Source organism: Trichoderma virens (genome assembly GCF_000170995.1).
Source record: "Trichoderma virens Gv29-8 chromosome Unknown TRIVIscaffold_89, whole genome shotgun sequence".
Classification (NCBI taxonomy): Eukaryota; Fungi; Ascomycota; class Sordariomycetes; order Hypocreales; family Hypocreaceae; genus Trichoderma; species Trichoderma virens.
In genome coordinates, this window is record NW_014013660.1 from 862689 (window position 1) to 872639 (window position 9951).

Here is a 9951-nt window from a genome sequence, read left to right on the forward strand (position 1 = left end):
TCTTCCCTGCATTGCGTTGTTGTCTTTGGGATGCGATGCAATCATGGGCCGGAATGAAAACAAGCGGTGAAGTCAATATAGTCTTCTCATTTTCCCGAATCCTTCACAATACGCCACAATAATTGCGTGGACAAATAGCATACTCAAATAGCACCTCCTTGCAGAACGTCCTTCTGCCGATTCGTCTGGCTGAGATGACTTTGAGCAGGATCCTGTAAGGGGGGGCGGACATTGCATGTCGCACCCACTACATATCAAGATACCGTAGGTATGCAAGTAGAAGGGTAAACATGCTTGTAGGCCATACTATGTATTGCTTGCATATGGAGGCTGCAAAGCTCATGTACACTCAAAACCTGAGCACATGATCCATTAGTTAACACATATACATGCATCTCGCCAAGGCAAAGCACAAACAGGGGATCAATATGCTATGGCGGGGCTTCGTCAATCTTATATAATCCTTCAGGGTTTTTGCGATGCCCACGTTGAGCTGTCTGGTGTCGTCCCTCTACTCTCATCTTTTACACTGGAAATTCATTCTGAAAGGAAGTTTTGGTCCAAGTAAAAATTGACTAGAACTACATATCTTAAAAATTCTTTTATTCGATTCGTCATACGATACAGTGCTATCATGATCACTAAAGCTCGAGTACTTTGATGTAGTTACCAATTTTGGGTACCACCCTTGTCAATTGTAAGTGAAAGCTACCTATGGAGAATCGTAGACACATGAGCAACATTTAAACCAGCAACACAGAATAGTAAGATGAGCAAGGCCAAGTAAACGATTCCATCAATTTTTTCCTATTGCCGAATTCCAAAAACATATGTAGACATCGTCAAACCATAATGCGTGTCTCAAAAGCTGGAAGGGGGGGGAAATAAATAAAGAGCAAAAGAGTGCAGTTCTGTGAAATAGGAAGCAATCCAGCTCGTGAGTCAAAACCAACAAGATGACACATAAAAGTTTCCTGAAAACAACAATGGGGGCCAACATTCTCGCATTTTGTTTCTCCTTGCACGATACGTCAGGGGTGAAAAGACGTCCAAAACATGGAGAGAATAGTGTCAGCATGCCATGCAGCCCACAGCTCCCACGATCGCCCACCGATGCAACTAACGGAATATAATCGCATCCAAATGTCCGAGATCACCATCGCCCCACTAGTTCATCCCATATGTGAGCAAAGACCTCTAAATAATAGTCAAGTCATAGTGCATTCTCTAGTTGGCACCGGGCAAGTAAAGCGGGATCTCCATAGGTAGTTCTTTGTGAGGGTTGAGCGAGTCGATGGCGCCAGACACGTGAGTCCGTTCCACAGGCTTGCGAGTGAAGAACACAAGCATGTCACGATGGGCTTCCTTCGTCTTGTCGACAGGGAAAACAGGTGACAAGCTATGCTTACGCTCGTGGTCGACAACCATGAGGGTGTCAAGGAATCTCTTGTGCTGGACTCGACCAACCAAATGAATGGGCTGGATCTGTTCCAGGGGAATACCAGTCTTCTCCTCCATGTCATGCATGAATGTAGCAGCACTGTTATCTGTCATGTTGTAGCTCCCCAAAAACGTGGTCATGGTGTGATCGACGCCATCAGAGTGCACACCCTCGAGTGCAGGCTCTCCCAGAATATGGGGAGTGGTAACAGTGCGGAGACTAAACAGGGTGCACACCCACTTGTTGATTCCGTACTCTAGCTTGGGGCGGTGAGCAATCTCTATGCCGTGGATGATCATGGCCTTGAAGACAAAGAGTGCCTGGAAGATGGAGTTGAGTTGCAAGTCGTTCTGGACCTCATCAAAGCGGCGAATGGCACCAGAGTCGTAACGGTTGAAGTCTTCTTCAACGGTCAGGACAAAGGGCTGGAACTCTAGACGGCGGATTGAATGTGTATCAAAGTCGAGACAGAACCGGCTGTTGCGAGTCAGGCGGAAGGGTAGAGTAGGGTCGTGGTACAGCTTGTCTGAGACAGTCTTCATGCCGGGGATGTCAGATTCCTTGGCACCGAGTCCCAGCATAAGTTCAATCATCTCCTCAGACTCGACGAAGATGGCACGATCACGCAGGTACTTTTCGCGGAGCTTCATGATCTTGCCGATAGTCTCATAGAACTTGGGTTTATATGCTTGATCCCTGACGTTAAGTTGGGTGTAACCCTCTACCTGGGGGGACGGCTGTGTAATAGACTGCTGCTGTTGTTGAACCTGTTGAGCTGCAAAGGGGGGAGGTGGCGGGCCGGTGCTCAGCGGCGTCTGGGTTGCGATAGCCTCTACGGCTTTGGCCTTGCTAGACTCGTGAAACAAACGTTGGCTGCCACGGTTGGTGATGATGGGTGAGGAACGAAGCAGGGGTGCAGAAGCACGGACTGCGCGTTGGGCGGACCTAAATGAAGACATGTTGTTGATGCGTCAAGATGATAAGATTTAGAAGAGTTTGTTTTTTTTAAATTGCAAAACAAGAAGATCTTCAATTTGTTTTCAAAAATCTTTTAATGATCAGGAGTCAGTTCAGGATGGCTCAGGATAGCCCCCTATCAGGAATTTGTAAGAGTAGCTCAGGATAGCTCTCTGTCAGGAGTGAATAAGAGTAGCTCAGGATAGCTCTCTGTAACAAAAGAGAAATCAGGATTTGAGTTTAATGGCTCAGGATAGCCCTCAATTAAAGTCTTGCTTCTGCTGTCAAATTCTTTTCCAAGAAAACAAAAAAAGAAAACGATCTTAGGATAACTCCCTGTGTAAGATAACGAAATCAGGAAGAATGCATTGATAAAAAGAGCTCAAAGTGTAGAATGCTTGTGTGATCCAAAGCGATGATGCGAGTCAAGGGAAGATGGGAAATGGTGCCTTCTTATTCTCAAAAGGGGTGCCCACGGTCAAAAGGGTTTTGAGACACAGAAACGGCTTGTGGTGGGGAGGAGAAGAAGGGAAGGGAGGGAGGTACTGATCAATCACGAAACCCCAAGCGCTGTGACGTTTGATTCGGGTCCTTTGAAGCAGTCCTACACAGAGTAGCATCGCGCCATACTTGCCGAGAACCACGTCCATGAGAAACAAGGCAAATCAGTTGCCGTCTTTACTCCCTCAGCCATCCTTGAGACACCCTAGCGCGGTATTCTGATGTCAGCCAGTACAGGCCTAAATGGGGGGAGTCGTTGCCTACGCGAGATCACACAAGTTTTTAGAATATGCCATGATGCAGCTTACTACGAGCACAAGGCAGGGGCAAGATCAGACATGCTTAGTGTAGCCGCCTAACGCCCTTCCGACTATTCTCGGTACAATATCTGAACATCCGACGCGTCTACACGCCGGTAGATGTAACTGACAGACGCAGCACTACGGTGATCAAACCGAGGTGGAATAATAGGCTCATAAGCTTATGTCTATGCGACAGCATATAAGACATGCTCAAGTAAATTGGAGCTCTGTCAGGCCAATGTTTCCCGTCACAGATGTCCAGATACGTCAGGTTAAGACGGGACAGCCAGACACAGCTTGTACAAGTATTAGCATCGGGAGTATACCGCCCAATCCATGCTGGGTAAGTACATGTACTCGTACTATGATGAGCTCAACCCGAAGCGAATGAGGTGGATGTAAATATATGAACTTCACATGTTGCATTACCCCCGCCTCGATATAGCGTTTTTTGATGCGAGGGGGCCTGCATGATGTCTCAGTTATGGATCGACAGCCAGCCAATGAGTCTCCCTACTATTGTCTAAGAGATGGTAGACCAGCAGCCGGTGAGTGTTACTAGCGGCCGGACACATCAGCCCTGTGCCGCGCCGCGCCAGAAGGAGACAAAAGTGCATCTGGGGCTGTGGCCACCTCCCTGCATGTACTCCCAGCGGGCTATTTATTACTCTGATGGCTGAGTCTGGCTACCAAGCCACATACGCAAACGTATCCCCATTTGGAAACATGGACACGGGAACTATCAACTGTTTTTTGTAGGTTACGCAGCCCCTCGTGTGCGTGGGGATATCATCTAGTCAGTCATGATGGCCTAGACGGAGACGAGGGAAAGAAAAGGTCCGAGCCGTGGGCAAGTGGCGTATCACTCTCTTCTTGTAGCACTTTCAGATACACGGCCCAATCAATATACCTGTGGATGATGGTAGGTGTGGTGTGAGACTTGATACGTCAACATGGTGTTCTAGCTAGGCGGGATGAGAGACGCAAATCCGACGCAATGTGTTGGAGCCGAAGCGAAGCGATTCGCAGTGCGCGGTTGAAGAAGAGACGTTGCTTTTATTAGCTAATGCGGTGTACCCGTGCAGATGCAGTCCAAAATGCCAGGCAACACGGAATAATTGATGGCTGGGAGGGTTAATGAAATGGCTTTTACTCTTGGTGTTTAGTTGACCACGTAGCCTGGTACATTGACTTGGATTTTGTTCCTGAAACGATTGCGGCGTCCCTGTGGAACAACCAGCATTCGTGTATGAGTTTACGTTTATACTTGACATGGCAGTATTGATAGCGATTGAGCAAGTGTGGGAATATATCAAGAGATTGGCTTCAAGTAGACCAAGCAAGCGTATGTATTTACAAGATGAACCACCACTTTCTATGGGCGTACCTCAATTGAGTGTGACCACGGAATTGAGTTTGCCTTTGGTAATAAAACAACCAGTATGGGTTATAGCCCCGGATATAGTTGTCCAAAAACGCATAAACGGAGTTTGAATTATTACATGCCTATATTACAGCCCTTCTACAGCCATCCCATGCAATGCAAACGGCCCAAACCAGGCCACCATCCGACCTCGTCTCCTGCGGGGATTCGTGCCCTCACCTCGTTGCTCCGTCTATTACACCTACACCACGACCACCTGCATGCATCTCTGCCATACCCTCACAAATGTGACGATCGCCATGAGTGCCCACGCCTCCCCCAGCTCACCGGTCGCTCCACTATTAATGAACTCGAACTTGGCAGCCTTTTTCACACTCATAGTCGCATCTGCCCAGACGGCCAGGATCTCTCCGTCCGTGTTCTCATACGTTGTTGCCTCTCCGTCATCCTTCTCGTCGTCCGAGCCCGCATATGCATCCGCGTAACTCTCCGTGACTCGCCTCAGTTTCCATCCATGGGTCCATTCATGCAAGTCCTTGACTTCTTTCCCGCCGCTGCCCACCCACTCAAACCGCTCGACACGTCGCGTTGTTTTCTCCCCCTCTCTCTCGGGCACGGGCACGGCAAAAGAATACAGGTAATTGAAACCCTTCCTCCGGTGTGACATTTTCTCCTCAATGACTTCCTGACCAGGCCCGAGAGGAGGCAGCGTGACGACATTCCCCATGGCCGTCTTGCCAGAGTTGCGCACTGCTGCGAGCGGGGGATGTTCCAGGGTAGGGCCGTTGTACATGATGAGGTCCCCCCACCAACCTTCTGGGAGGTTGAATGTGTAGAGCGGCTCAGAGCCATGGAAGAGGGATAGGCTGAGTTTCTTCCATGAGGGGTCGTATTTGAGCTCAAGAGTCTTGGGGAATGTCACCCCGTCAAGCGAGGCATTATGAATTTTCCGGTGAGCTTCTTTTGATTCGGCACCGCCCATTGTGACAAGGGTATGTAGGATGAATGTGGCTTGTAATTGTATATGAGATGCGGGAGAAGAGGTGAACACAGGATTGATAGATGGGTGAATTCTTGTTGAAGATGGAAGTAGACGACAAGAGAAGATGCTGATGATGAAGATATCCGTCAAATTGCTCCCAGATCAACAGCTTTATATCTCCAACCCGTTCCTCTGCTCGCATCGCCCGATAATCCTTATTTCAGCCTTGGCCCCTCCGAGTTGCCAAATGCGGTAATACCCAGCGCTGGCGAGGCGTTGAGCGCCAACATGGTAGCTGTTACGGAAAGGATCGATGCACAGCCACACCAGGGAGCCAATGGTGATGCAAAGCAGAGCATGTTGGCCATGATGATCACGGGAATTGCGTCAAATCATGTCATCTAAATATAACTGAGTGCTATCGCGGTGATGAAGTTTACGATACACGTGCGATGAATGCCTGGTTATGCTCTATCAGGACACGGCGAGGAATGCTGCTGAAGGTTTGACATATTAAGGTCAGGGCTCGTGCGTCCACGATAAGACAGGTAGATCGAACCAATGCTACATGTAGAGAGATATGGAGGGAACAATTCCAATAAATACATACATCTGCTTCTTCTATGTAGCCACCTATGTACTCTTTGCAGCAGAATCAACCGCATCTGCCATCTCCTTCATGTTCGTAAACTTCCACGAATACGACACCTTGTCCGCATAGGTCTCTGGATCTCCGCCCATGACGCTCTCAACCTCCTCGCCTCGCTCTATCCACGCACTTGACAGTCCAATCTGTTTTGCTGGCACATGATCGTGATGCAAACTCTGTGCGGTGTGCAGGATGTCTTCCTTCTTCACGCCCAAGTCCTTGTCGCAGTGCTCAATGAGGTACCGGAAGTTGTTCAAGTCTGGCTTATATGAGCCAATCTCCTGAGCTGTGTAAATGGCATCAAAAGGGAAGCCTTGGAATTGTTTCTCCAGAGTGCGCTTGAACGAGTCGAGATCCACGTTGGAAAGGATCACGAGCTTGAAGTGCTTGTGCAACCGCTTCAGCGCGTCGAGCGTGTCAGGATAGATGGTCCAGTCGCCGACGCCGAATCCAAACTTTGCCTTTGCCTCCCCGTCGGCCGAGACGCCCAGCTCCGTGGCAAGATTGCCGTATGCGGTGGCTAGGACAGCATGATAGAGGTATGTTGGGTTCGCGGCCTGAACGAGACCCTCGTGCCGGACAAGAGCTTTGAGCAAGCCGAGACGGTCGTTCTTGAGGGGATGCGAGTCGGCGAGCTGTTGATTCAACGGCTGGAGGTTGTTGTAGATGCCAGATTCCCAGTCCACAAGAGTACCATAGCAATCAAAGGTGAGAGCTTTGAAAGAAGTGAGTGGTCGTGTCGTCGCCATCTTTGGTACAGTTGCTTCTCCTTTGCAAATGCTTTCCCGTTTTCAGTCTTGCGTTTCTGATGATGCTCGACTATCTTAATTTATATCCGGCTTTTAACTGCAATGTATTGCAAATCTATTATGACAGAGTACGGCTCAAATCTTCGTAAATAGCTAAAGTTTCGCCCCGCCAATCGATGCAGCAGCATCTGGAGCTGTGAACTAGGCGGGGTTGGTCATTGCGGGGCATTTCATATGACGCTCTCATGGCCTCCTCTAGACTTACTCGCGTTTACTTGCATCATGTTATGTCACACGTAATGCGCAATCACGCTCTTATCACAATTCTGATTCGGGATATTGGGTGTCATTCACAAAGCTCGCCCAAAACAGTCGCTGCTGCAAGGGATAGTCTCATTTGTATTCACAGATGCCATCCGTAGTACTGCTAATTCTCGTGTATTTCGAGTCTCAGTACATATTTAGAGCACTTGGCTACATGTAGCCTCCCTGCTTCTTGTAGTAGGCAGTAAACGAGGATGTCTCGAGGTATGAATACCCCAGAAAAGGCGAAATGATCTCATACTTGCTCGAATTGCCTCATTAGATAGCGAGAGGTCCGCATAACGTTACCCAATTTGCGTGCTCTTCTCCAAGATAATGATGCTGACCAAAATGTATTACACTGAGAAAGGGCCATCCTACGTCCCGGCGGAGATGCGTATAAGGCTCTGGATACGGTAGCGTGTCATCGCCACATCATGAGACATTGAACTTGCATAATTGTACCCTTTGGTTATCGGGTCTTGACTGTTCCGTCCCATGAATCATAAAAGATGTCGCTTACTGTCGGGAGCAACAAATGAAATGCGTGATTCATCTATCCTTTAACAAAGCAGGTTGGGCTGCATTGAAGGACTTCATCCCGCGTCTAGCCGGCCACTGAGCAACCCTTGATAGCCCCAATCGAGTCTTGAAGCACTTCTCAGCCGATTAGTCCTTCCTACAAGACTGGTGGTGAACCCTTGCACATTTGAATCGGTTATACCATTTTCCTGACTCCTCTTGAAGCACACCTGGCTACTCGCCTTGCGCACTGAGAATACTAAATAATTGGAGAGACATGCCAACTGACCATTTTAGGCGCTCATATGCAAGTACTATTGAGGATACAGAGCGAAGAGCCTAATGCCGTCTCGGTTTCTAGATCAGTCATTCAAATTACCAAGAATCATATGTAGCAGTCATGGTTTATGCGAAATAAGAAAAAAGCTGTCATGCATAGCAGCATTTCAAAACTCTTCGTCTATTCAATGTATCCCATTTTCCAAGTTCTGTTCCATCTATTACTTACTGCAAATAATTTTTGGTCCGTTGCCACTTTACCAGGCATACCTCTGTTTATAGACGCCCTGTAAGACGCAAATCAATCTCCCAGTCATGCTTCGAGCAAGCACCGCACGGCCAACACTCAATTTAGAAATAATCCAGCTTTGGCTTACCACCGAATGTCGGGTTCACAGTATTTCCAATGCTGTCTAGAATCTCTAGTGCCAGATTCAACTGTTTAGTCATGTCATTGATCTGGATGGGCAGTGTCAGCCATCTTCTGGTTATTTCACTCATCATGACACTGGAGTTCTTACCTGGGCGTCATTGTCCTTATCAAACATCTCATAGTGGTTTGAATTTACATCAAGTACCGCCTTTATGAAGTCTGGGGAGTTGCCTGCCCAACCCAGAGTACGATCGCCACGATACTTGTCTATTATGTACGGCTCCGTTCTGCCTTCTGGGAGTGGCATCAACTGAGTGGCTCGTATCAAGACTGTGGGCGGTGCTATTATTGATGTCTCCTCAGCCTGCGATTCCTCGGATGGCTTGCTATACTCTGGCACTTCGATTGGTGACCATGTCCCCTGAAAAGGTTTATACAACACTTTGCCAGGGGCCACGGAGTATCGCCTTCCACTAACACCGAAGAAAACGGGTTTGCCATTGCATGCAGGTCCATCCCACTTGGGCACTCCCCACTCGTCAAGCATCTCGTCGCAGCGGTCGAAGCACTTTTGGACGGGCTCTGGAATCTTTTCGAGGACGGGATCGTCGGTAAGGCCTTCGACCTGACTGTAAGGGATGTGATATGGCGTGTCCATCATGACAATACCCAAAACTTTGATAGTAGCCTCGGGGTCTTCAGCCAGAAATCTCGCGACGGCGAGGGACAGATATCCACCGAGGGACCAGCCTGCAGAATAGAATGACATAAATATGTTAGTCTCGCGGACATTGGAATTACAGATTACGGTGCGAATCATAGACAGTCATCTCCAGCAGAAATTCCACTGAACGAAGTGTACCAGTATGACATGGTTTGCGCCTCTCATTCTACACATACCGCCTAGCAAGATGTTGCCTTTGATGCCCGCGGATATCATGTTCTGGATGTACAAACGCGCCATCTCGTCCATGCCGCCCTCAAAGGCGCCTCCATCGAAGAAATGAGGATTGTGCATGGCCCATACTTCGCGATACAAGCTCCCCAGCAGAAAGTATCCAAACGTCGTGCCGCCTCCATCGTGTATCAAGACCAATGGAGTGGGTGGATTCGCCCGCTTGTAGGCCGGAGTGACTTGAACTCTGGTGGGATTTGGGCCGCCTTCGTACATTATAAAGAGATGTAATGTTCGCTCACTGTCTGCTAGAGTTTGGAGAGAAAACAATCAAGGGATTGCGACACAAAACAAGGAATGCGCTTGCTCAAGCCCAAGAAACGGAAATGCTATCAATTCATCTCCCCGCCATCGCCGGCTGATGACACGAGCTTCCTTTGAGTCTTACGTCCCACAAGTTTGGGCTCTGTTCGGGCGAAAGCTAATCCACCCCGACAATTGGTAGATTCTCAGGCCGACTATCTTACTGCAGCTATAAGTTATGTAAGCTTGCGTTCTGAGTGCAACAAGTACGAGTAAGGGGTATCTAGGGAGTCTTCCTACAACTAACGATC

At 48.5% G+C, this 9951-nt stretch overlaps 4 protein-coding genes across 4 annotated transcripts; all 4 read right to left on the reverse strand.

The window, feature by feature from the left end:
- Window positions 1-663: 663 nt before the first annotated feature.
- Window positions 664-2795, reverse strand: TRIVIDRAFT_216915 (uncharacterized protein; the record flags this gene model as incomplete). Its single annotated transcript, XM_014095890.1, has 1 exon — window positions 664-2795. The coding sequence occupies one exon, from the start codon at window positions 2398-2400 to the stop codon at window positions 1228-1230; it is 1173 nt and encodes a 390-aa protein (XP_013951365.1).
- A 2031-nt stretch (window positions 2796-4826) lies between these two features.
- On the reverse strand, window positions 4827-5567 carry TRIVIDRAFT_42092 (uncharacterized protein; the record flags this gene model as incomplete). The annotated part of the gene is made up of 1 exon (XM_014095891.1): window positions 4827-5567. One exon carries the CDS (start codon window positions 5565-5567, stop codon window positions 4827-4829), a length of 741 nt encoding a protein of 246 aa, XP_013951366.1.
- A 633-nt stretch (window positions 5568-6200) lies between these two features.
- TRIVIDRAFT_66123 (uncharacterized protein) lies at window positions 6201-6965 on the reverse strand (the record flags this gene model as incomplete). Its single annotated transcript, XM_014095892.1, has 1 exon — window positions 6201-6965. One exon carries the CDS (start codon window positions 6963-6965, stop codon window positions 6201-6203), a length of 765 nt encoding a protein of 254 aa, XP_013951367.1.
- Window positions 6966-8420: 1455 nt separating this feature from the next.
- Window positions 8421-9613, reverse strand: TRIVIDRAFT_16448 (uncharacterized protein; the record flags this gene model as incomplete). The annotated part of the gene is made up of 3 exons (XM_014095635.2): window positions 8421-8528; window positions 8591-9192; window positions 9343-9613. 3 exons carry the CDS (start codon window positions 9611-9613, stop codon window positions 8421-8423), a joined length of 981 nt encoding a protein of 326 aa, XP_013951110.1.
- Window positions 9614-9951: the final 338 nt, after the last annotated feature.